Source organism: Micromys minutus (genome assembly GCF_963924665.1).
Source record: "Micromys minutus genome assembly, chromosome: 2".
In the NCBI taxonomy this organism is placed as follows: Eukaryota; Metazoa; Chordata; class Mammalia; order Rodentia; family Muridae; genus Micromys; species Micromys minutus.
The window spans coordinates 101249969-101276762 of record NC_137971.1 but is presented as its reverse complement, the minus strand read 5'-3'; the positions used below and the strand labels follow the sequence as shown (position 1 = coordinate 101276762).

The following is a 26794-nucleotide window of genomic DNA, read 5'->3' as shown; positions in this document are numbered from 1 at the left end:
TTACTCATGAAAGTCTTCCCATCGTTAGCCGTTGCTAACATGCTACAGTTAACTCCTAAACACTAGCATGTGAGCTCTGAACATGCTACCCCCTACCCAACCTGGAGAGATGACACCACGTCTCCATACCCTTCCTTCCACTTGCTTCCTGAAACCTACGTTCGTAAAGACACATCTGCCAGGAGTTTTCCCAAGTGCAGTAAGAAAATGAGTGAATGGCTTGTGGAATGAATAAGGGGAAACCATGGGTGGACTGGAGGTAGGCAGGTTACAGTCACGGCTACATAAAAAGCTGCTGTCACTTTACCACCTGTCACTAGGTTTCTCAATATGTAACATAAAATAGTATATGCAAAACATAAAGCTTTGACATCAAGCCTAATATATTAATTATTGATAATGACCAAGATTTCAACATGTGTTAAATGTTCTCATGAAACTTACAATTTCAGGACTTTGGGTAAAGTATAGAACCAAACTAAAAAGTGGGGGTGTGTCTTCAAAGCAGTACAGCGTGCTTAGTAGAAAGAGTGTTTGGTTAGGAGTCTTGGGACAGCAGTAAGGTGCCTTCTAAGGACTTTTATGGGGCACATTAAGTTAAAGTGAAACCCAAATTGAGGAATACACTTCATTAAGGCAAGATTTTTCAGAACAAGAAATGACAGGAAAAACCAGGCGGACTGTTTACTGAAATGAATTTGAATAAGGAAGGACTGGATGTCTACAGATTATGCATGAAAGGAGAAATAAATGAATGGAAAGATTCAAGAATCCAAAACTGGTACCACCTAGTGGTCCACGCCTTTATTCCTTCACCCTAGCATCTGGAAGGCTTGGTACAGCCTGATCTACAAAATGAGTTCTGGGCCAGCAAGAGTTACACAGGCCCTGTCTCAAACGAAGGAACAAAAAACCTAGACAGTTAAAAATAGATCTGGGGACAGTGGTAGTGCACTTAATCTTAGCACTAAGGTGGTAGAGGAAGGCAGATCTCTATAAATTCAAGACCAGCTTGATCTACAGAGTGAGTTCCAGGATAGTCAGGACTATGCAGAAAAATCCTGTCTTAAGAAAGAAAGAAAGGAGGGATGGAGGGAGGAAAGAAAGGAAAATGGAAGGGAAGGGAGAAAAGGAGGAAAAGAAGAAACAAGGGAAGGAGAAGAAAAGAGATATGGGGTAAAAATCTGGTCTTGTTTTAGCTATTTTAAAATTATACACTGCTAGGAATTTCAGGTAGTTTAGCTATGAGAACAAAAGGAACCCTAGTGAGAGCTTAAAACAGAGAGGGTCTGAATCTGTTCCTATGTCACACTATCTGTATGCTCAAACAAGCCACCCATCTTAGTCTAACATGGTGGCATATACCTGCAAACACAACACATAAGAGTCTGAGGCAGGAGACTGTAAATGAGCCTGGTACATTTTAGGTCTGTGATACGTAAGACCCTATTTCAAGAAAAGAATAAATGGGAGGAAATGAAGGAAGGCATGTGAACATATATTTGTGGGTAAATTGAAAATTAGCTACATCGCATGTTATACTAAACTGTTAGCAGTGGCTTCATCTGGATAAGGAAATTTGGTGTGAGGAAGTACATTTATCTGTTTTTAATGAACACTTATGTTTTCTAAAGTAATAAAGAGGTTAACAATTTGTTTGCATAAAATAAAAAGCCAGGATGTTTTGTTACAGGTCATGTGTTTTGTTACAGTGTGTTTTTTGAGACAGGGTTTCTCTATGTAGCCCTGGCTGTCCTGGATGGCTCTAAGTGCCCTACTGAAGAGAAACTGTTATTCTGTCCTCATTCTAGAATTTCTTGTGTTCTGATTTGGGTTGTTGAGAGGTTGTTTCTTTGTCTAAAACTGACATCTGGTGGACTCACTATTTAAATTCTTGCCCTTTAATCTTGGCCTTTTTGTTTGTTTGTTTTATAACAAAAGTTATATATTTGAAACTCAAAATACAGCTCCAGAAAGTAGGAAAATGCTTATTCACAGTGGTAAAGAATATCAAATTCACAATCCTGGTGTGTATTCTAGAAAGTATAGTTAGCTCTACTTTGTAACACAAGTTCAAATAGGCCAAAGGTTTGCCCACATCAAAAAAGATTATTGAGAGAATTCAAGTTCACCCCAACTCAAATTTTAGCCACTTCTATATATCATTTATCAAGAACAATAAATGTGAAGAGACACCAACCATGGCCACGCCACTGGGGACCTGGATTTTCTCCAGCGTTTCCTTGAGTTGATCTACTTCCACTCGGTACTCATCCAGCTGACACTCTAACTTCTCCCTGCGGAGTCGCTCGTAGGCCAGCTGGTCCTGCAGCTCTTTGATGGTCCTGTCAAAAATGTTTTTCCGTCAGTTCTGATTTACCTAACAACTATTTTTGTTAACAGTGGAAACCATCTATACTTTAAAGTAAAATGAATCATTCATTGCCAACTGTGCTTAAGATCTTATATAATCCAACAGTGGTTTAAGAACTGAGGACAAGCAGTGACCATAAAATAAATAAGTGAAATACATGGTGTACTGGAAGGTAACAAGAACTGGAGACAGAAAAATGAAGCAGGAATCAGTAATAGGAAATGTGGAGCAGGTGATTAATACTTCTGTGCTTGAAACAAGCTAGAGTCAAGTGAAGGGGGAGCTGTAACTGAGACCTTCCTCTGTCAGACGGACCTGGGAGCTGTTCTTAATGAAAATAAATGATATGGGCAGGCCCAGCCAGGCCCATCTGGGCACATGGCCCTCCGAGTATTAAAAACTAGCTAAAGAAGCTATGAGGAGCAAGCAGTGAGCAGCTTCAGTTCCTGCCTCCAGGTGCTTGCCTTGAGTTCCTGCCCTGACTTCCCTTCAAAGACAAGAGTGTAACTTGGATGCATAAGTTAAGTGACCACTTTTTCCTTTGTCCTAGCCCGTGTTGGTTTTGGTCAATGTTTCATCACAGCTAAAAAAGCCAAACTAGGACAGAACTTGGTGCAGGGAGTTGGCTACAGCTGTGACAGACCTGGCCAGGGTGTCTTGGAGAAGACTGTGGAAGCTTTTACAACGCTGGGCTCCAAGTGCTAAAAGCTTAATGAACTGTGATGGGAGCTTGGAAGTAAGACTTTGCAGAAATGTAGGCTGATTTGTAAAGTTAGTAGAACTACCAGGGCCATTCCTGATGTATTTGAGTTAGGATGGCTTTGGAAGCCATCTTGCCAAAAGCAATCTACAAATTCAATGCAATTCCCATCAAAATTCCAACTCAATTCTTCATAGAGTTTGAAAGAGCAATTTGCAAATTAATTTGGAATAATAAAAATCCCAGGATAGTGGAAACCATTCTAGACAATAAAAGAAGTTCTGGGATAATCACCATCCCTGACCTCAAGCTGCATTACAAAGTAATAGTCATAAAAGCTACACGGTATTGATACAGAGACAGGAAGGTAGATCAATGGAATAGGATTGAAGACCCAGAAGTGAACCCACACACCTATGGTCATTTAATCTTTAACAAAGGAGCAAAAATATTCAATGGAAAAAAGACAGCCTCTTCAACAAATGGTGCTGGTTCAACTGGCAGTCAGCATGCAGAAGAATGCAAGTCAATCCATAATTATCTCCCTGTACAAAGCTCAAGTCCAAATGGATCAAGAATCTCCACATAAAACTAGATACATTCAAACTAATAGATGGGAAAGTGGGGAAGACCCTTGAACACCGGTACTGGGGAAATTTTCCTGAACAGAACACCAATGGCTTATGTTCTAAGATCAAGAATTGACAAAAAGAACCTCATAAAATTGCAAAGCTTCTGTAAGGCAAAGGACACTGTCAATAGGACAAAATGGCAACCAACAGATTGGGAAAGATCTTTATCAATCTTACATCTGATAAAGGGCTAATATCCAATATATATAAAGAACTCAAAACTCCAGAGAATCTAATAACCCTATTCAAAAATGGGGTACAGAGCCAAACAAAGAATTCTCAGCTGAGGAATACTGAATGGCTGAGGATCTCCTAAAGAAATAGTCATTGGGGAAATGCAAATCAAAACAACCCTGAGATTCCACCTCACACCAGTCAGATTGGCCAAGATCCAAAACTCAGGTGACAGCAGATGCTGGCAAGGATGTGAAGAAAGAGGAACAATCCTCCATTGTTGGTGAGATTGCAAGCTGGTACAACCACTCTGGAAATCAGTCAGACAATTCCTCAGAAAATTAAACATAGTACTACCTGAGGACCCAGCTATTCCACTCCTGGGCATATACACAAAAGATGCTCTACCATGTTGATAGGAGCCTTATTTATAATAGCCAGAAGCTGGAAAGAACCCAAATGGTCTTCAATAGAGGAATGGATACAGAAATTGTGGCACATTTACAAAACGGAGTACTACTCAGCTATTTAAAAAATGACTTCATAAAATTCTTAGGCAATGAATGGAACTATAAAATATAATCCTGAGTGATGTAATCCAATCACAAAAATACACCCATGGTATGCACTCACTGATAAATGGATATTACCCCAAAAGCTCAGAATACCCAAGATACAATTCACAGACCACATAGAGCTTAAGAAAAAGGAGGAGCAAAGTGTGGATGCTTCAGTCCTTCTTATAACGGGGAACAAAATACTCACAGGAGGAAATATGGAGATAATGTTTGAAGCATAGAGTGAAGGGAAGGCCACCCAGAAACTGCCCCACCTGGAGATCCAGCCCATATTGAACCACCAAACCCAGACAATGTTGCCAATGCCAAGAAGTGCATGCTGACAGGAGCCTGGTATAGCTGTCTCCTGAGAGGCTCTGGCAGACCATAACAAATACAGAGGCGGATGCTCACAGCCAATCATAGAACTGAGAATGGGGTCCTTAATGGAGAAGTTAGAAGAAGAATTGAAGGAGTTGAAGGGGCTTGCAACCCAGTAAGAACAACAATACCAACCAACCAGAGCTCCCAGATGTTAAACCACTATTCAATGAATACACATAGACGAACCCATGGCTCCAGCTATACATGTAGCTGAGAATAGCCTTGTTGGACATTAATGGGAGGAAAAGCCTTTGGTCTTGCCAAGGCTTGATGTTGCAGTATAGGGGAATGTCAGGGTGGGAGGGGTGATATAGAAGCAGGGGAGGGGTGATGGGATAGGGGATATGGAGGGAAATTCAGGAAAGGGGATAACATTCACAATGTAAATAAAATATATCCAATAAAATCAGAAAAAAAGTATTGCCTCAGAGTCAGCATAGGTGTGGTCCAGTAGGGAGTCAAGGCTGGACCTTAAACTAAAAGATGAGCTTGGAAATGTGTAAGAATCTTCCAGATTCCAGACATGTGGCATAATCCTTTAATTCCAGCTTGCAGGAGAAAGACACAGGGAAACTCTTTGAACTTGAACCATTCGTGGGCTATAGTGAATTCTAGGCCAACAACACTACATTTTAAGATCCTGTCTTTATTTAACCACAAAAAGGGTGGGTTGTTTGTTTGTTTAATCAGGATTTCTCTTTATAGTCCTGTCTATCCTAGAACTCACTATATATATAGACCAGGCTGACCTCAAACTCAAAGAGATCTTCCTGCCTCTGCCTCTGCCTCCCAAGCACTGTGATTAAAGTTATGTATCACCATTCCTAGGAAGGAAGGAAAGGAAAGGAAGGGAGGGAGGTAGGGGAGAGGGACAGAGAGAGAAAGGATCCCTTGGAATTCACAGATACTCAATACAGTGCATTGGTTTTAAGGACATTACTTCTTAGACTCCAGCTGTTCTTTCTTCTGCTTTAGCTCCTCTTCTGTTATCCCACCCAAGTGTTTAAAGTTGCTCTCAGCGATTTCCAGAAGTTGTCTCAATTCTACAATTTTCTTATAAGCTCTCACTGAAAGACAGTTAAATAAGAACCTGATTTAGATGACAGCAGGATGATTCTCTCCCAACATTTCTTCCTTTTGAAAAAACGATTTTTTAGAATATTTATTAATTTTATTTTATGTGTGTGAGTGTTTTGCCTTCCTGTGTGTCTGTGAACCACATTTGTGTCTGGTGCCTGTGGAGGTCAGAAGAAGGCATTTGATCCACTGGAACTGGAGTATAGATGGTTATGATCTGCCACATGGGTGCTGGGAACCAAACCCAGCTCCTTGAGCTCTTAACCACCGAGCAATCTCTCCACCACCACCCCCAGTTTGCTTCCTCTTTAACAGAGCCATTGTCTGCAGCTCATGGAAGGAACTGATCGAGGTGTGATGATATGTAGAAGGGAAAATAGCAATGCAAGCAATAAAGACACAACTGGAAGATTCTGTTACTGGGACATCGTCGGATAATTACAGTGCTCACGTCATAGGCAAGGCATCTTACGGAAGATTAGCCGTGCTTTAAGAAGTGCCAGGTCATGTACTATCTGCTGCATGATAGAAAGTTAGGAAGACTGATGCCAGCAGGTTACCCTGGCTGAATTCACAATGGAAAGGTCTGTCATGCCCCTGGAAATACGCCTGAGACTGACTGGGAGCTTTTAAGTCTTTTTAAAGGAAAAATAGATATATCTAGACATGAATTTCAATTTTTTTCTTAGAAAATATTGTTTAAGCACAACTATATATTCCACCTAAAATAACTAAAAACATCTTTCAAAGATCAAAAGGAAGGCAACTGACATTTCTGAGCTTCTGCCACAAGCTCAGCAGTTCCCATCCGTTAGTGTGTGAAATTAAGCCTCCTAACAATTCTGTCAGGGCAGCAATAGCAGCACTGCTGGATTTCGGAGACTAAATCCCTGGTGGGGATGCTCTGACATCTGAATTCGCTGCCTAAGACCCACTATTCACTCGCTCTACAGCTTCCATGGCTGTGCTTACATTAGCCTCACTTCAAACACATTCTTCTAGCTTTCCTCACCAGAGGTTCACTGAAACTAGCCTTATCCATTAGAACAAACACAATGAGAAGAGATAGTCAGGTTATGTGGACACAATAAGTGTGGTGACAAGGGTCCTACATACACAAGTCTGAAAGCCTTCCATCCAGTTACAGAGTGACTTCCGAGTAACAGCATCTGCAAACCCAGGGCTCTGTCTCAAAGTTCTCTGGCTGAAGTGACACCATGACTGTGCGTCTCTTTTAAGCACTTACTGTTGGGGATGGCTCACGGTGTCAGCTTAGTCGGCTGCCCTGCTGGTGAGAAGCATGGTGGCGAGCAGGCAGATTTGATGCCGGGAAGGTAGCTACAGTTCTACATATGTATCAGCAGACAGCAAGGAGAGACACTGGGCCTGGCCTGGGCATTTGAAACCTCATGCCCATTCCCAGAGTCACATTTCCTCTAACAGGGTCACACCTAAGAGTGCCACTCCCTATGAGCCTGTGGGGGCTGTTTTCATTCAAATCACTCTAGGCTCTTTATACAGCAAATTATACGGACACCCTAATTAGTGTTTCTTAAAAGATATTAGCATTCTCATACACTTACTGTGATAGATGAAAATGTTTTGTAAAGTTCTACAGAAATATAAACCTTTCAATATTATAAAGCAAAAATACTGGCAAAATTATATACCAGGAGCTGAAATGCCAGCCGGACTGCCACAGAGACAAAAATTTGCTCTAGTTGTTTCGTTCTATAAAATTATATATATATGGAGAGAGGGAGAGAGGAAGGGAGGGATTGGTATTTTGCCTGTATTCACATTTGTGTGAGGGTGTCAGATCTGAAACTAGAGTTACAGGCAGTTGTGAGCTCCCACATGGGTACTGGGAATTGAACCAGGTCCTCTGGAAAAGCAGCCAGTGCTCTTAACACTAAGCTATCTCTCCTGTTTGATTGCTTGTTTGTTTTCTAAAACATAACACGTATAAAAGCCACAGCCTCATTGGCTTCTGGGTATTTGTGTCAAGTAGCATGTATTCTGGGGGAGTGGGGCAGTCAAACTTAAAACTAATTTAGAATGTTTGGGTGGTTATCCATTCGTTGTTGACTGAACAGATCTCTCCCAAAATTCACATTAAAGCTCCATCTTTCAATGTGATGCTACTTGGAGACAGGGTTCTTAGAAGGTGTCTGGAGTTGAATGGCACGGCAGCAGGGACCCTACTCTCATGGGTCACTATCATTACAGTCCACTTTCGATGAATCACATTTGCATCTTTGTTCTGCCCCCAAGCCCTCCTCACTCTTTCATTTGAGGACATGGTCATATTATAGTCAAAAGCAGGCCCTTCTCCATAAAACAATCATGTTAGACTTTGAGCTAGGAGTTCCAACCCCTAACTGCAAGAAATAAATTTCTGTTAACTTTCCTAGCCTCTAATTACAACAGCCTGAGCATATCAAGACACCAGTAAATGAAGCCAGATTATCTTCCAAGTGGCAATCATTCGCTGGAGACTGGTTCTAAGACTATACAGTCCAGACTGGCTTCAGACTTTGGTCCTCTGAGCCTCCCAAGGGGCAGCACTACACTCTGGACTTGGCTCTGTGTTTATGATCCACTTTAATACCTTTGTCTTATCTAACTTCTTCAGTTCCCATGTTGCATTCTTTCACTCCAAAGACCCTGTCACACACTTTTTTATACTGTAAATAACTCTTAGGACAAAAATGCTGGAAGTAGTTCTAATTCTGAAAATACCAAATTACTTTTCTTTGTAGACAGTATTATTTGAATAATTTCCAAACTTGTAGTAAAAAAGTAGGCCTGATAGTTAATTTTTATTTATGTGTATTGTTAACTTTTATTTAACAAATAAATTATTTTTAAGGATAAATAAATAAATTTTATTTATGTATATAGTTAAGAGCAACAAGAGCTCTTAACCACCTACCAAGCCAGCTCACCACCCCTGGCATCATTTGTTTATGGTGTGTGTAAGATATATAGTCTGTGTGTGCACATTGATATGTACACACGTTCTCTTATGTGCATTCAGGTGAGCATGTGCTACAACACATGTTTGGGGTTCAAAGGTTAACCTCCAGTGTAGGTTCTTTGTTGTTCATGGATGCATACTCCAGGTTACTCCAGGTTATTCCAGGTTACTCCAGGTTACTCCAAGTTACTACAGGTTACTACAGGTTACTCCAGGTTACGTGGCCCTGGAGCTTTGAGGTATTACCCTGTCTTTGCCTGCCATCACGTCAGGAACATGCCACCTTGCCAGTGTTACATGAGGTCTAGGAATTGCAGCCAGTGATTTTACCTGCTGAGCCCTTTCCCCAGCCCCGTGGCCATTGTATCTTTGAGTGGCTGACTCATGACAGAGGCAGCATACTTACTTCTGGCGTTTGCTTTGTCTGATTCACTCAGACATAAGTCATCCTTGGCATCGGTGCTTCCTTCAACACCATGCCTAAGAAAAACCTTTATGTGGTCTTTATCACTTTCAATGTCATCTGTGTCATATTTCTGTAGCCCCTCTAAGAGCTTCACTGCTGCCAAATGGGCGAATCTGTAAAAAAGAATTAGTAATTAATTAACCAGATCCAAAAGACATAAGATACATTTAAACTGCAGCTCACACTCAACCTGGACAACTTCATGGTCCATGGGCTTCTGTCAACCCACCACCAAGCAAGGAGGCAAGCCTGTACCAGAAGATCACTGAGATCTGTTGTATCTAAAACAGACTGAAACCAGAACTTTGGGTGTGTAACTACAGACATGCAACAGACAGTGAACAGCTCAAATCCAGACACACTGTGCTTTCAACTATGGAAGAAGCAAAGAACTGTAGTACTACCTGTACTACTCTACCTGTACTACTCTACCTGTACTACTCTACCAGTACTACTCTACCTGTACTACTCTACCAGTACTACTCTACCTGTACTACTCTACCTGTACTACACTACCTGTACTACACTACCTGTACCACTCTACCTGTACTACTCTACCTGTACTACTCTACCTGTACTACATTACCTGTACTATTCTACCTGTACTACTCTACCTTACTACCCTACCTGTACTACACTACCTGTACTACTCTACCTGTACTAGTCTACCTGTACTATTCTACCTGTACTACTCTACCTGTACTACACTACCTGTACTACTCTACCTGTACTACACTACCTGTACTACTCTACCTGTACTACTCTACCTGTACTACTCTACTCGACATGTAATACTCTACCTGTACTACTCTACCTGTACTACTCTACCTGTACTATACTACCTGTACTACTCTACCTGTACTACTCTACCTGTACTACACTACCTGTACTACATTACCTGTACTATTCTACCTGTACTACTCTACCTTACTACCCTACCTGTACTACACTACCTGTACTACTCTACCTGTACTAGTCTACCTGTACTATTCTACCTGTACTACTCTACCTGTACTATACTACCAGTACTACATTACCTGTACTACACTACCTGTACTACCCTACCTGTACTACACTACCTGTACTACTCTACCTGTACTAGTCTACCTGTACTATTCTACCTGTACTACTCTACCTGTACTATACTACCAGTACTACATTACCTGTACTATTCTACCTGTACTACTCTACCTTACTACCCTACCTGTACTACACTACCTGTACTACTCTACCTGTACTACTCTACCTGTACTACTCTACCTGTACTACTCTACCTGTACTACACTACCAGTACTACACTACCTGTACTACACTACCTGTACTACTCTACCTGTACTACTCTACCTATAGTACTCTACCTGTACTACACTACCAGTACTACACTAACTGTACTACACTACCTGTACTACACTACCTGTACTACTCTACCTGTACTACTCTACCTGTACTACTCTACCTGTACTACTCTACCAGTACTACATTACCTGTACTACACTACCTGTACTACTCTACCTGTACTACCCTACCTGTACTACACTACCTGTACTACTCTACCTGTACTACTCTACCTGTACTACTCTACCTGTAGTACACTACCTGTAGTACACTACCTGTACTACTCTACCTAACTATACTACCTGTACTACTCTACCTGTACTACCCTACCTGTACTACACTACCTGTACTACTCTACCTGTACTACTCTGCCTGTACTACTCTACCTGTACTACCCTACCTGTACTACACTACCTGTACTACTCTACCTGTACTACTCTACCTGTACTACATTACTAATACTACTGGATGGTCTGGAACTCTACCGGGATTGTAGACCTGCCCCGGCCTTTAGAATGCTGGGTATGCACATGTATTTAAATGCTCTTTTTTTCTAATTTTCTTCTTCCTATTATTTCTCATACCTTAGTTCTTCACACCTTTTCTCTCTTACCAATCTTCCTGCTATTTTCCCCTAATTCCCATTCCTTATTTTATTAATAATTTACCTAAATTAAATTTTAATATCCTAATTTACCCTATAAGTTAACTTAGTCATCCTTTCTTATTCTCCTTGGATATACAGTTCTCATTTCCATTTTTGTATTTCAGTATGTTTAAGTATTAGTTGGATATATGTTGGCATATACCTATAATCTCAGTACTTGAAGCTAAGGTGGCAGGAGGATTATAGCTTTGAGGCCACTTTGGGCCCTCTGGTAATTTAAAGCCAGTCTGGACTAAGACCTGTCCAGACAAGCAAATAAAGTCACAAAGGCAGTGACGAAAGTATTTTCAACATACAGTGCTATAATTGATATCCATAAGAGAATGAACTTAGATACATACCCAGTACAATATGTGTGTGTGAGTGCCATACATACATACATGCATATATACACACACATACATACATATATACACACATACATATATACATACACACATACATACATACATGCATACATGCGTATATACATGCATACATACGTACACATACATACATACATATATACACACATACATGCACACATACACGCATACACACATACATACACAGATGCATACATACACACATACATACATATATACACATACATACATACATACACACACACACATACATACACACACACACAATGAGCCATAGACTGAAAACACAGAATACAAAGTCACAAAGATTCTGAAGATCTAACAGCAAACACATACTCCATAGAGGGAAAACTTCCCTGAAACTGACTCACTTCCAAAGGTGTTTCTAGGGTATGAAAACACCCTCCTACAACTGAGAGAAAAATATCCTTTGCAAAGGATATTTCTGAGAAAGAACTAGTATCTGGAATATATAAAGAACCCTTTAAAACCAACAGCAAGAAAACAATTCCATGAGGTACAGTGGCACAATCCTCTGATCCCAGCAGCAGGGAGGCTGAGACAGGACTGCAAGCTGAAGGGCAGCCTAGGCCACACGTAAGTTAAGCAGTGCCTGGGCCTCCCCTGCCACCGCAGCCCACACTCACGGGACAATTCAAGCAGCACTAATGACAAAAACACCAAATGTGATGGTGCAGATCCTCCAGCAAGTGTCTGTACAAACGCTGCTGCTGCTTAAAAAGAAAACTAAAACAAACTGGTTTTCTTACAACAGGCTAGTCCCATCCCTCTGCCCTCTCTGTGTCATCATCTACGCTCATCTGTACTGTGCTCAAAGCCACGCCTCTGCAGTTTTCCTTGCTCACACACACCAGTGACATGGGAGAGGTGACGGTTTGATGAGTGAGCTTTGCTTGTACATTTGTTTCCTTTGGAGAAACGTCTCTAGGGCTTCCGTGACGGCAGGCACTGTGCCTCCCACCTTCACAGTCTGACTTGTGGCCACGGTGCCTGCACTATGGGAACCAGACCAGACACTGAAGAAACAATGAATGAGCAGAAGGGCCTGACTGCACGAGCTCAGCGCTCCGCAATAGAAGCTGCACTTAGCGCCCATGTGAGTCCCTAACTACGACTCAGACCCGTCCTTCTGCTGCTCTAGCATCACTGTTGTTGCTCCTCGCTACCCGTGTTTCTCAGCAAGGCCTCAAGGATACCTGGGTGGAGCAAGCATGGTGCACACTGGTTAGACCACTCTAGTGTGCTGAGGACTCCTGGAGCTGACCTTGTGGGGTAGATGCTACGGTCACAGACTTGGCTCTCATTTTGAAAGTTCCCTTCCTCAAAGAAAAGAGAACCAATACCATCCAATGCCATCATCCAGCTGAGAATGAGTGCTTTAAAGAGGAGACAATAAACATCAACCAACTTACAAACTGATGCCATCAGCATCCCCCAAGCCTGTATTAAATAATCAGGAATCTAAGTGTGGGAAACTGAATGCACAACTCTAAAAGCGGAAGCAGGAAGACAACAGAAGCAACTAGACAGGATCTCTACCTCTTGGCCACGTCGCTCGGCCTCTCTCCGGCGTTGTTGGTAATGTTGCTGTCGGCTCCCATTTCCATTAACCACTGCAAACAATCGACGTGGCCCTGCCCAGCAGCTTTTAAAAAGAAACAAGGAAACATAACACACACAGAAAAAAAGTTATCAGACACAGTTTTCGGACATCTTGACCTCACAGGAACTAACAAAGCAAGCTGTGCGAAGCTCTTCTCTCTCGCCTGTACATTTATTAGACATTTAACCAAACATCTGCTGTGCTCAGGCCCTATCCAAATAATGTTGGATACAGATATAGAATTTGGAGTTTAAAGTTCAAACAAGCAAGTCAGACACTAGAAAGCAGTCTTCCTAAGCCTTACTCAGGTGCTATGTCATCTGCACAGCGCCTATGCACTCTTATGTCTCCAGAGTGAGCATGCCAGCCACAAAAACAGCAATAGTCTTGCTCTCTGCCTATCTACCATGCAGACTCCAAGGATCCAACTCATGCCATCAGGTCTGGACCACATCGCTGGCGGCCGTCACCCCAATCTCACTCTGGCATTGACAGACATGGACAGGATCTCACTAACCATTAAATATAGTGAGATGTACTGGGAACTGCCATAAACATACTGTTCCTAAGTCTTTATACACACATCATCACTTTGATCCTTGGAGACTTGCCGATTTCTCAGTTCCTACTCCCTCCCTTCATCTCTCCCCATCCAGAACAAGCAGCCAAACATATACTACAGAATCTCCCAAAGTAAGACAAAAAAATCTCCTTTAGACAAAAAAAAAAAAAAAAAAAAAAAAAGGCAACATACTGTCTTTCCTGTTCCTGAATGTGATCAAAAAATCATATTTGTGATCATGAATAATGGTGTTTGGTTTAAAATAATTAGTTTAACCTGACATTTCTGTTCTATCTCAAGTCACACAAAGGAAAACTGGAAGATGAATAATTTCTCTAAAATGGAATATAACAAAAGAATTCTGAAAAAATGACAAGAAAAAAAAAAAAAAAGAAAAGGAAAGGAAAGGAAGGATTTGGCCTGGAGAGACGGCCCGGCCATTAAGAGCGCTTGTTTTTAAGTCCCAGCATCCACAAGGCAGCTCACAACTGTCTACAGCTCCACTATCAGCGGAGCTAATGCTCTTTTCTAGCCAGTTCAGGTAACCATTCAGACAATACTCATATACATAATAAAGAAAAGTGCCCAGGACAGAGGCAGAGGCAGGCAGATCTCTGAGTTTGAGGCCAGCCTACTCACAGGAATATATAGCAAGACCCTGTTTTCAAAATAAAATTAAAAAAAAAAAAAGAACTCTTTTTCTAAAAGAAAAAAAAATGTTGTAAGAAGGATCCTGACATACTTGGCATCATAAAAGGCACTTGAACTAGAAATGAGACTCTGTGTATTCCATATAACATTCACGGCTACCCCCCAGGGTAGGTTTCTCATAGCTACTTTCTTTTATTTTTAAGATTTATTTATCTTATATATTTATTTATCTTATATTTATATGAGTACACTGCGGCTGTCTTCAGACACACCAGAAGAGGGCATCGGATCTCATTACAGATGGTTGTGAGCCACCATGTGGTTGCTGGGAATTGAACTCAGGACCTCTGGAAGAGCAGTCAGTGCTCTAACCACTGAGCCATCTCTTATACTCCTGATACCTACTTTCAAGACTGAACAACACACAAGAAATCACAACTAAAGCTGAAGTAGGAAGAGCTCACCTTTATGCATGGGAGTTGATCCATTATCATCACGTTCGTTTAGATTGATTACCCCATCACCTATCAGTTTCTTAAGCATCTCTAAATCACCCTTAAAGGCAGCCACGTGACCTGGAAAGTCTAAATCTGAATAAGAAGTCAACATTTTAGTAGACGTATGACTTTGTTCTTCTCCCTACCTCAAGCTGCCACACAATTCAGGTCTCAATATTATCTTAAGTATGAAGCTACCCAGGTGGGTTCAACTGATACACTAACATAAAAAAAATGTAATAAATCACCAAATGTTCTACACTTTCTAAAACAGCAAAATTACAAATTATAACTTACTAAAATTTAACATTTTTACCCTTTGAAAACTAGAAGGATATGAATGGGAGAAAATGTTTGCAATATACATCTGACAGAGTTTATTTCAGGAATCCGTACTAAAAATAAAAACTCTCGATAACTATGAGATGTCAGAAAGTAAGAAGATGTTTCATTAAAGAAGAAGCCTGAGGAGCCAGTCCAGGAAAAGATGCTCCAGGGAACAGCACTCACCACTAAAGCGACAACAGAACAGTGACCACTCCCTTGTTGGCAAGAACAGAGGACGTTGGAAAGCAGCTCCTTGCCAGACATGGTGGCACATGCTTTTAATCCCAGCACTCGGGAGACAGAGGCAGGTGGATCTCCGAATTTGAGGCTAGCCTGGTCTACAGAATAGGTTCCAAGATAGCCAGGGATACACAGAGAAACCCTGTTTCAAAAAAACCATAATGAAAGGAAGGAAGGAAAGAAGGAAGGAAAGAAGGAAGGAAGGAAGAAAGGAAGGAAGGAAGGAAGGAAGGAAGGAAGGAAGGAAGAAAGGAAGGAAGGAAGGAAGGAAGAAAGAAAGAAAGGAAGGAAGGAAGGAAGGAAGGAAGGAAAGAAGGAAGGAAGGAAGGAAGAAAGAAAGAAAGGAAGGAAGGAAGGAAGGAAGGAAAGAAGGAAGGAAGGAAGAAAGGAAGGAAGGAAGGAAGGAAGGAAGGAAGGAAGGAAGAAAGGAAGGAAGGAAGGAAGGAAGGAAGGAAGGAAGAGGAAGGAAGAAGGAAGGAAGGAGGGAAGGAAGGAAGGAAGGAAGGAGGGAGGGAAGGAAGGAAGGAAGAAAGAAAGGAAGAAAGGAAGGAAGAGGAAGGAAGAAGGAAGGAAGGAGGGAAGGAAGGAAGGAAGGAAGGAAGGAAGGAAGGAGGGAGGGAAGGAAGGAAAGGAAGGAGAAAGAGAAACAAAGAAAGAAACAAAGAAAGAAAAGTAGCTCCTTAAACAATATCTAAAGTTAGATATATGCCCACTACATGTTTCACTCCTACTACTTACCAAGAGGGATAGATACATATGTCCCTGGAACATAACAGCCACCCTACTGATAAATCCCAAACTGAAAGCAATGCAAATGCTCACCTCAGCTCAATTGATCACAGAATACAATAAAGCAATAAAGATGAATAAACTACAAGTACACAGAGCACATATGATTAGATACAAAACTCCAGAAAATGCAAGGTAATCTGCATTAACACAAAGCAGATCAGTGATTGCATAGGCCCAGGCCCCACAAATGGGCTGAACCCTCCACTATCAATCACTAATTTAAAAAATGCCCTACAGGCCTGCCTAAAGCTAGATCTTAAGGGGCATTTTCTCAAATAGGCTCCTCCTCTCAAATGACCTACATTGTATCCAGCTGCCATGAAACTAGGCTACACAGTCACATACACTGTTCTCTATACTACTGATTACATGCTTTGTCTAAGATGCTTCATAATAAAGAATCTGGATGAATACCGGTAGTTACATACGCTAAGTTTCAGTAGAGCATTTGCCTTACAAGTTCTTTATCTTTGGGTTCCATTTATTATTACCTTTCTCTATTAAAGTACGTGGTTAATTACTCACCATCCTGATCGTCCGGAGGGCTTCCTTCATACTCAGCCCCCTGAATAAACTGTACAATGTTCTGTTTCAGGAAGCGCTGGGCCAGGTCCAGTACATTCTCTCCATTATCATTGAAGGCTTTTAAGGCTTGTGCTGCGCTGTTCATTCTGCTCAGTAGGAACTTAAAGCAATGGAGGTGGCCTTCCATGGCTGCTAAGTGAACTGTAAGTAGGACAAAAGAATGGGCTTAGTCCTAAAAGACTGCATACTAATCACACATTAGCAAATTCACTATTTCCACACTAAAGCTTTGAAAGTAAAATAACAAATTCATTTCTAAAAGCTATAAAGAACCAAAACAAATAAGAATGGGATGAACAGACAAAAAAACTTTATTCACCTCAGCACCTTTATCAGAGGTGGTTCTGTCCTGGGGAAAGGTGGCCTTGGCCTTCATTCAGAATTGATGTTACCCCTTTTCCAGGCTAGAGGCCAGACTGGGGAGGCCTTGGACTTCTGACAGACTTACTCCAGGTGGAAAGATCTGGGCCACTCCAATGGAGGATAAACGTTTAGGGCTTCAGCTTCCCCCTCATCATGGTGGAGAAAGGAGGGTTGTCCTTGGGGATGCTTCAGGGGACGGGGAAACAGGCAAGTGCCTCTCCATCTGGCTGCAGGGAGCTGGAACAGAGGCCAATAGGGGCCCATCTGTCACCTCCTGGTCTTGCCAACAACTTTGAGCAGGCTGGACTCCTTTCTACAGCTTCCTTCTCCTGTGGTGTCACCTGGATATAGTTCATGTGTGGGGCCTCCTCGCCTATGGTTTAAGACCCAAATTGAGTCTTATCTATTTGAGGCTCCGATGAATGAGACAAGAAATCGGGGATCCATGCAAAAGCAAGAGGTTTATTAGTCCAGTGCACTGGGGTGGCCTACATCCAGAGGAGAGGTGACCCTGTAGGTGGGCTACAGCGATGGTGACCAGGCGTGCAAGCACTGGTGGGTTTAGTTGACTTTTAAATCGATTGGCTGCTGCCAACGTGGGTTGCATCTCAGGACCTATGCCCTACATTCCAGGGCAACCCAGATAAGACACTTCTCCCTGGGAAGAAGTGCTGCTTAGCACCTGCTTGGGTCATATATTAAGGCTCTTCCCCTACATTCCAGGGGCTGCACAGACAAGGTTGAAGCACTCCTTCCTGGAGGGTGCTGGACCACAAAAGCCCTTAGTGGAAGAGGAGCGCTGTAAGACCCTCAGTGGGAGGGGGAAGCTGTAAGGAGGCTGTGAAACTGTAAAAGCCCTTAGGGTCCCTCAATGGCACCAACCTCCCCCTCTATAGCAGCTCCCTAGGTGAGCTCATTCAACATCTGGGTGAACGGCTCATGGTGATGGCTAATTTGCTGTAAGAGCTGAGGGTTCTCCTGGCCCAGCTGCTGGAGCAGAGCAGGCAGCAGCGCTGGGTTCTGCTGAATCACTTGCCGCATGTTCTGGAACTGCGACTGGTCCCGCTCAAACTCCAAGGGGGTTCTCCCCTGCTTCTGTGGCCTGGCTGTTCGGTTCAGGTGCCTAGCTTTCCTGGAAGGAACCATGTTCAGGATCAGGGCTTCCCGGAATTCCAGTGGGCAAGTATTCCACAGCTTGGGGGTGGCTGCAGCTGGCCCTCAAGGTGGCTACAACTGACTCCATGAAAATGACCACAGTCAGCATCGTCTCCTACTCAGAGCCAGTCACTAGTGTGGAAGCTGCGTCTTCCTCTCACTCACTGCAACCTGAAGTGGGAAAAGAGCCAGAAATGGATTCTGGAGACATTGTGGCCGACTCCTCTGATGGGCTCTCGTCCTCTCGGCTGGTAGGTGGAAGATGACACATGCCTGAGACGGGGGCTGGAGGAAAAGGTATGGAGGGCACCGGGGCAGCAGTGGGTGAGGCCTCTGGGGGTGCAGAGGTACCGTGGCCAGCCTTGGCCTTGGTCACCATGACAACCACAAAGTTCTTCTCATCTATATGGTATTCCCTGAAGATCTTGCCAGCATAGATGAGTTTCAGTCCAGCCGCAGGGAAAACATGTCGGGCTTCTCAGCTTCTGTCTTCTCCTTCAGCACCTTCATGACTCGTTAGGTTCCATGCGGATCTTGAAGATCTGCTTCTACAACGTTTTTAAAGAGTGATGGTGATGGCTACGGCCACAGCGGGGACAGAGCAACGGCAACTGCAACTCATGCCACCTCCGCCATCGGAGTGCCCAGCCACACTGCCCAAAGAATACTTCAAGTATGAGATCAGACTGAAAGGCCAGAAGCCAGAACTTTGGGGGGAAGGGAGAGTTATGAAGCAATGACTTCAAAGAAAAAGTTCAATATTTGGGCAATCTGTGATTAAAGGAAAGCAAGGTGGTCCGCTGTGTCCTTAAGAAAGAAAAGTCCTTACGTCCCGCGGCTAGTTTGCTGGCACATACAATACTGCTGGGCCATGATGCAGCCCTTCCAAAAGGTTGCCCCTGAAAATGAACCCTGCTAATGACTTCATCACATATTCCTGCACACCTCACAGATTTGCAAAACTAAGCTCTTCCCTCAAATTGTCCTGACATTGTCTGCTGCATCTTAACTCCTAGGAAACTGTCTCCTTCCTATGTTGTCCAGGCTTGATTACCTCTGTCCCTCCCCACATGGCTATATCAGAAACTCCTAGGTCTCCCTCAAAATATACATAGGACCCAATTCCGTCCTGTCTCCTCAGTTCTTTCATTCTACACCAGCATAAACAGTGGAACCCAAACAGTAGTTAAACCCTGCACTTCTGTTTTCTTTCCCTGGGCACTGGAGATTAAACCAGGTACCTGAGCATGCCAGGCAGCCAAAATGACCCTATAAGGCAGTGTGGATCTAAGCCTTCCCAACGCTGCAACCCTTGAATACAGCTCCTCACCTTGGTGGCCCCCAATCATAACATTATTTTTTTTAAGATTTATTTGTTTATTACACAGTATACTGTAGCTGTTTTCAGATACACCAGATGGCGCCAAATACCATTACTGATGGCCGTGAGCCACCATGTGGGTGCTGGAAATTAAACTCAGGACCTCTGGAAGAGCAGTCAGCTCTCTTAACCACTGAGCCATCTCTCCAGCCCCATAAAATTATTTTTGTAGCTACTTTATAACTGTAATTTTGCTACTGTTAAAAATTGCAATGTACATATTTTTGGAGGTAGAGGTACTAAGGGGGTCTCAACCCACAGGCTGAGAATCATAGGCTCAGGCATAAGTCTGCTCCGGTCATGCTGTGTTCAAACCCTTTCAGTTGCTCCTGGTACACTTCTGTTATATTGTCCTGGTCACATTTATTGGCTACTATGCAAACCACAGCAGCACATACCTCGTCACCTAGTCCTCGGATCAGTCATAAGACAATTCCTTTGGTCTCCACCATAGTCATTGCCTGACTATGACACTCTTTTATTCCACTATCCTCTGCTCCCCTTTGCATGGATATTTACCCACACATGTATTCCTGTGTAATGTATGTTTGGATCGTTCATCTTCCCCCTCACACTACAGGAAAGCAATGGCTGTACTTCCTACTTAGTTACCTCTAACACATGGACACATATGTGGGTGACATTCAATAAGTATATGCAAGTCTCTCAGAGCACATGCTCATTATATGTGATGTGTCTCTCTAAGCATCTCTTTTCCCTTTCATGCTTAAATCACTATTAAAGGAGTTTTAAGCCCCAAATCTGCCCCATAAAAAGTTTTTTAGGAGTATCTCTAGTTGTTGATTGTCCTGAAGCCGTTTGTATTTTAATGATAATTCCACTTCCACAAGAAGGGCTGCCCAGTCAAGAGGTGACTTTATCTGAACCTTCCCATTTTAATTAGTAAAATAAAGGAAAGCCAGCGACTGGGAGGGGTGAGGGAGGTGGAGAGGGAGAGGTAGGAGAGAACTAAGGGTGGAGATCTTAGGAACACCAAGTTTCCCAAGGACCAGTTAGACCCAGGTGAGATTTATTGGCGTTAAAAAGCTATGAACATTAAGGATTTCATAGGCCTAATATCTCATAGAGAAGTGCAGTTTGTATCTTTGTCTATTTGACGTAATCTTGTTGTGTAGAGGGTTTGTGGATTGAGAGTTGAATATATAAACCTGAATGAAAAGCTATTGTGCTGTAGAGTTATATTTATGTGGGATTTTGGGATAGAGAAACACCCTAGGACAGAGGCAGAAAACAGGTGGTAGAAAACCCTCCAGGGAAAGGAAGTTTCGTGGATAAATTGGGCCTTGGTGGTAGCTCAGACCAGGCGCCAGAGGTGCGGGTCTCCTTATCAGGGTCTGGCCTGAGGAGTGAGACCTCAGGGCCAATAAAGAGATAAATCATTATTTATTTTTTAATATTTACTGCAACACTAGTCACTCAGGAAGTATCCTCTATACTATACTATTATAACAAGTATACATATTTTAAAAACAAGCTTGATCTTTTTAATGAGAAAACAGCAAAAAAGAACAAAATTGATCAGACACACTTGAAATGAAAGTGACTGTGACCTTGTAGAGCACATTAAAAGGTCAATTCTGAGTAGGATGGACATATAAACATGAAAGTAAAATAACAAAATTTCTCCAAGTCAAAGGTCTCTATGACCACATTAACCAGGAGCATTTCTGAGTCAAATATAAAAATTACTAACCACAAAGAGAAGATATTATTAAATTGAACTACATTAAAGGTAAACTTCTATTTACTAAAGGATGTCTCAAGAGTAAAACATCGGCCTATAGAATGGAAAAGGCATGTGCAATGTATGTAGCTGAAGGCTTCCATCTAGACTCTGTGAAGAACCCTTACAACTCTTGAAGAAGAATCAGAATATAGGAAGGACATCTGGACTGGTATATCACAACAGAAACTAACCAAGTAGCCACTAAACATAAATATATAAAATTATGTGCCTTGGCAGTAGTCATGAGCAAAATTACAAATTAAAACCAGCAAGAGATCCAATAACTCGACAGAATTACTAAACATAAAACAACTAGTTAATGGTCAGGGTTAGTAAAATAAGAGCTACTAAATGATTTCTTCCATATTCCCATATTACCTTCATTATGAATTTTTAGATGGCATTAAAATAATGAATTTCACTATGTTTTTATAGTATTATTGTAAACTGCTGATAATCACTATCTCATTTGCCTTTCTTGTTGCCCTTTCCCCAAATAGTTGTCCTTCTGCCTTCTGGTTTCAAGCCTTTATATTAGATAGATAGATAGATAGATAGATAGATAGATAGATAGATAGATAGATAGATATTATATATATAGATAGACAGAGCGAAACAAAAGAGAGAGAAAACCTTAATTATATTTGTTTAAAATTATATATCTGTACTTTTATAATTTAAAGCATTCTTTATATGTGTGCATGTGTCTGAGCTGCACACCCTTGGTGTTGAGACATCATACACTTAGGTCTGCTGTAAGAGTGGAAGTGCTCTTAACTGCTGAGCCATGTCTCCAGACCCTCTGTGTTTTATACTACCATTACAGATTTAATTTTATGTACAATTAAATCTAAATTCTGAATAAGAGAGAAGTTCCCTGTAGAGCCCAGGCTGGCCTTGATCTCACTACTCAGCCCATGGAGTTTCCCAGCTGGAGGCACACACCAACCCCCACACCCGGCTGCATGTGAGACCCTTAAATACCACTATGGGGTAAAGGTGGTACACCAACTGCGGAAAATGCAAGCTAGCCACTTGGAGTACTAATTTATTTTATCATGTCCAGCTCAAAACTAGGGGGGACTGATTTATAAGCAGAAGTCACAGATTAATTGTGAAAGATAGAAAGTATCCGGAAAGGGGATGTGGAAGACCTTTCTGGGTGCAAGCAAAAATTATTAGTTAATCTAATGGTTTTAATGATGTGTTCATATATGGAAAGGCAATGGCATGTGCACAGAATTGGGTACTTTTCCATACAGACATTATACTTTAAATTTGTGGTGGAGGGTGGACTGTATCTCACTGGTAGAGATCGTATGCTAGGCTCTAAACTCAATCTAAAGCAAAACACATGAACACACAAAGGGGGTGGGGGAGAGAGATTTAATTGAACAAAAGAATAAGTTTCAAAAGGATGAGAGCAAAGTAAAATCACTTTCACATATTTAAAATAATGTATTCACACCAACCAACAAATCTGCACAAAAAGAATGCCAAATGTGTATGTGCATGAGAGTACACATGCATATGTGCATGAGAGTACAAGTGCATATGTGCACAAGAGTACAAGTGCATATGTGCACAAGAGTACACGTGACCTCCAGGAGTCCAGGAAAGGGCATCAGACCCCTGCAGTTAGAGTTACAGGCTGATGTGAACCAGCCATAGGAGCCCTGGAGACTGAACTAAAATCCTCTGGAGAACCAGAACAGCAGCAAGTTATTTCACTGTGGAGCCATCTCTCCAGCCTTCAAGAATCCAATCTTACTAGGACCTGTCTTTTGAATTTCAATACCACTTTATATACAGTTTATTTCAAATTAAACTGAAACTACAATAACAAACCAGCTCATACACACATGTCCTCTAGATACCTAAACAATAAAATAGTAGCCTGAGTATCAGAGAGGTAGGAATTAAAAAAAAAAAAAAAAAAAAAAAGTACTAACCCTGGGGACACTGGTCAGTGCCCAGGCACCTGCTTAACTTGTCAAGCTCTCAGCTGAATCCCACATGAATAATGAGGAAGAGGTGGGATAGGGGGTGGGGAGAGAACCAGTTTTTCTAGTGCTGAGAGCTCAAGAAAAAAGCTCATGAAGAGTACATAAATAGGTGTTAATAAACAGTTCATATCAGCTTATCTCCTATTTTGGCTCTGTGAAGACATTACAGAATGACTAGACATCTATATTTCCTAAATTTTTATCAATGAAAACTGCAGCCTTTGCTTTAGTGCAATACCTGGAAGGTTTCCGTTGTGGTCCACGTCTTCTATGCCACATCCCCATCTGACAAGAAGCTGCAAGCAGCCAAGCCGCCCATGAAAAGCTGCATAATGCACAGGTCTCCATTCTCTCTTGTCAGTCACGCTGGGATCCTACAAGTAAAATTCACTCAGTTTCAAATGGACTCAGTGTCTTGGCATTTGTAAGAGAAATGGTAAATCTAGACAATTCTGCAATTGAAAATTAGAAGCCTGATTTTATGGCAGTCTTAAAATTATACAGCGGATATCTAATGTAGTAAAAATTTGCTGCACCTACTGATATAAACACATGAACAATGAGGTTTTCAGTGAACTGTAGGAAACAGTCTTTTAAAATGAAACTACTTGGGGTTGGAGAGACGGCTCAGTGGTTAGAGCACTGACTTCTCTTCCAGAGGTCCTGAGTTCAATTCCCAGCAACCACATGGTGGCTCACAACCATCTGTAGTGAGATCAGATGCCCTCTTCTGGTGTCTGAAGACAACTACAATACATATTATACATAATAAATAAATAAATCTTTTAAAAAATAAATAAAAACAGCTAGAGCTTGTTTCACATCATTATTCAAAAACAATTCTTAATTTTAAGAAGAAACTACTTCAGGGCATCTTGGTGCATGTCTTTAATACCAACTCTCAGGAGGCAGAGGCAGATGGACTTCTGTTGAATCAAGGCCAGCCTGGTGTACAGCAGGCACTGCACAGTGGAACTTCGTCTCAAAAAAAAAAAAAAAAAAAAAAAAGAAAAAGAAAAAGAAAAAAAGAAAAGAAATGAAAAAGAAAAGAAAAGACAGCCAAAAATTCAAAGGAAAACAAAATATCAAATGATCATCTCATTAGATGCTGAGAAAGCATTTGACAAAATTCAATACCCCTTCATGTTAAAAATCTTGGAAAGATCAGGAATTCAAGGCCCATACCTAAACATAATAAAAGAAATATACAGCAAACCAACAGCCAACATCAAATTAAATGGAGAGAAACTTGAAGCAATCCCACAAAAACCAGGGACTAGACAAGGCTGCCCACTCTCCCCCTATTCATTCAATATAATACTCAAAGTTCTAGCCAGAGCAATTAGACAATAAAAGGAGGTCAAAGGAATACAAATTGGAAAGGAAAGAGTCAAAATATCACTCTTTGCAGATGATATGATAGCGTACGTAAGTGACCAAAACTCCTTAAGTGACCAGAGAATCCTACATCTGATAAGCAGCTTGAGCAAAGTGACTGAATATAAAATTGATTCAAACAAATCAGTAGCCTTCCTGTACATTAAGAAATTAGGGAAACAACACCCTTCACAATAATCACAAATAATATAAAATATCTTGGCATAACTCTAACCAGGTAAGTGAAAGATCTATATGACAAGAACTTCAAGTCTCTGAAGAAAGAAATCGAAGAAGACCTCAGGAAATGGGAAGACCTCCCATGCTCATGGATTGGCAGAATTAATACAGTAAAATGGCCATCTTGCCAAAAGCAATCTACAGATTCAATACAATCCCCATCAAAAGTCTAACTTAATTCTTCAAAGACATGGAAAGGGCAATTCTCAAATTCATCCGGAAAGACAGAGGCTGAAGGAAAGGACATCCAGAAGAAACCACCCACTGTGCAACCCATTCCATCCACTGACACAAACCCCAACACTATTGCTGATGTGCTTGCAGACAGGAGCCTGGCTTGGCTGTCCTCTAAGAAGCTCTGCCAGTACCTGACTAAGACAGATGCAGATACTCACAGTCACCCATTGGACTGAGCCTGGGGACCCCAATGGAAGAGTTAGGGGAAGGGCTGAAGGAGCTGATGGGGATGGCAACCCCATAGGAAGAACAACACTATCAACTAACTGGACGCCCCAGAGCTCCCAGAGACTAAACCACCAGGCAAATATGCATGGGCCGGTCCATGGCTCCCATTACATACATAGCAGAGGACTGATTTATCTGGCATCAGTGGGAGGGGAGACACTTGGTCCTGTGGAAGCTTGATGCCCCAGAGAAGGGAGATGCTAGAGGGGTGAGGTGGGAGTGGGTGGTGAGTGGGGAAGCACCCTCTTAGAGGCAAAGGTGAGGGGGAGGGAGGAGAGGTTGTGGATGGGAAACAGGGAAGGAAAGTAACATTTGAAATGTAAACACATAAAATGATTAATAAATTTAAAAAGAAACAAATAAGCATTAAAATAAACAAGTTAAATTCTGGAGTAATAAATCACTTCTTAAAATGGTGTATGAAGTAATGAGTTTTTTAAAGCATTATGCAGATATACACAAATTCATAAAGACATAATTACCTGGTGGATATTTGTTTAACCGCTTCAGAGTCTTCCCAGTTAAGCTCTAAAGCAGCAGCCAAACTCAGAACCTGAAATATCCTCTGTACTGCTCACAGTGAGGAAAGGTGAGGGGGAATGTCTCTCCATTGCTGCATCCATGTTTAAAGGTGGGAAAGGTAAAGGGAGAACTGACTTCTGAAAGTCGGGAAGAGGTATGCAAACTACCAAATGCTAGTCCATCAGCACGGTCACATGCTACGACTAATTAAGAGGGTCCCTCACCACTCCACTTCGCAGCATCACTTGTAAAGAGAAAGAGTGTCCGTGAGTGGCAGCAAGGTGCACTGGGGTGCGTCCGCGGTCATCTTGAGCTGCTAGGTTGGACCCATTGATTATAAGAGCCTAGAGACAGAAAAACAGGAAAGTGTGCATGAATACAGCTGGGAAACCATGAACGCAGTCACAGAGTAAACACAAGATCACCATACATGAACTACAGGTATATTCCTTATGTAATGATATATTCCTTAGGCAATACTATAATGGGTTTTCAAGTCTTCTGTAACACTGCCTGCGGATCCATAATTGGCTAGATGAGTTCCAAGTC

At 41.9% G+C, this 26794-nt stretch overlaps 1 protein-coding gene and 1 pseudogene across 4 annotated transcripts in view; both read right to left on the bottom strand.

Annotated features, from left to right (window-relative positions):
• The window catches only part of ANKRD42 (ankyrin repeat domain 42), a gene marked incomplete at both ends in the record, with an annotated part of 37309 nt that overhangs the window by 973 nt on the left and 9542 nt on the right, over positions 1-26794 (bottom strand). Inside the window, 9 exons of one of the 3 annotated variants that reach the window (XM_080912875.1) lie at positions 805-888; positions 2201-2345; positions 5762-5888; positions 9285-9457; positions 13272-13377; positions 15013-15138; positions 16930-17130; positions 23880-24015; positions 26470-26589. In XM_080912875.1, the coding sequence (XP_080769001.1) occupies positions 805-888; positions 2201-2345; positions 5762-5888; positions 9285-9457; positions 13272-13377; positions 15013-15138; positions 16930-17130; positions 23880-24015; positions 26470-26589 (1218 nt within the window). Of the gene's footprint in view, positions 1-804; positions 889-2200; positions 2346-5761; positions 5889-9284; positions 9458-13271; positions 13378-15012; positions 15139-16929; positions 17131-23879; positions 24016-26469; positions 26590-26794 lie in introns of those variants that run through there. The other 2 variants (XM_080912873.1, XM_080912874.1) reach the window with 2 other exon arrangements.
• Positions 17541-19129, bottom strand: LOC308416966 (UV excision repair protein RAD23 homolog A-like; annotated as a pseudogene). The gene is made up of 2 exons: positions 18231-19129; positions 17541-17725 (listed from the first exon to the last, which is right to left on the bottom strand). The product of its transcript is annotated as a UV excision repair protein RAD23 homolog A-like (transcript).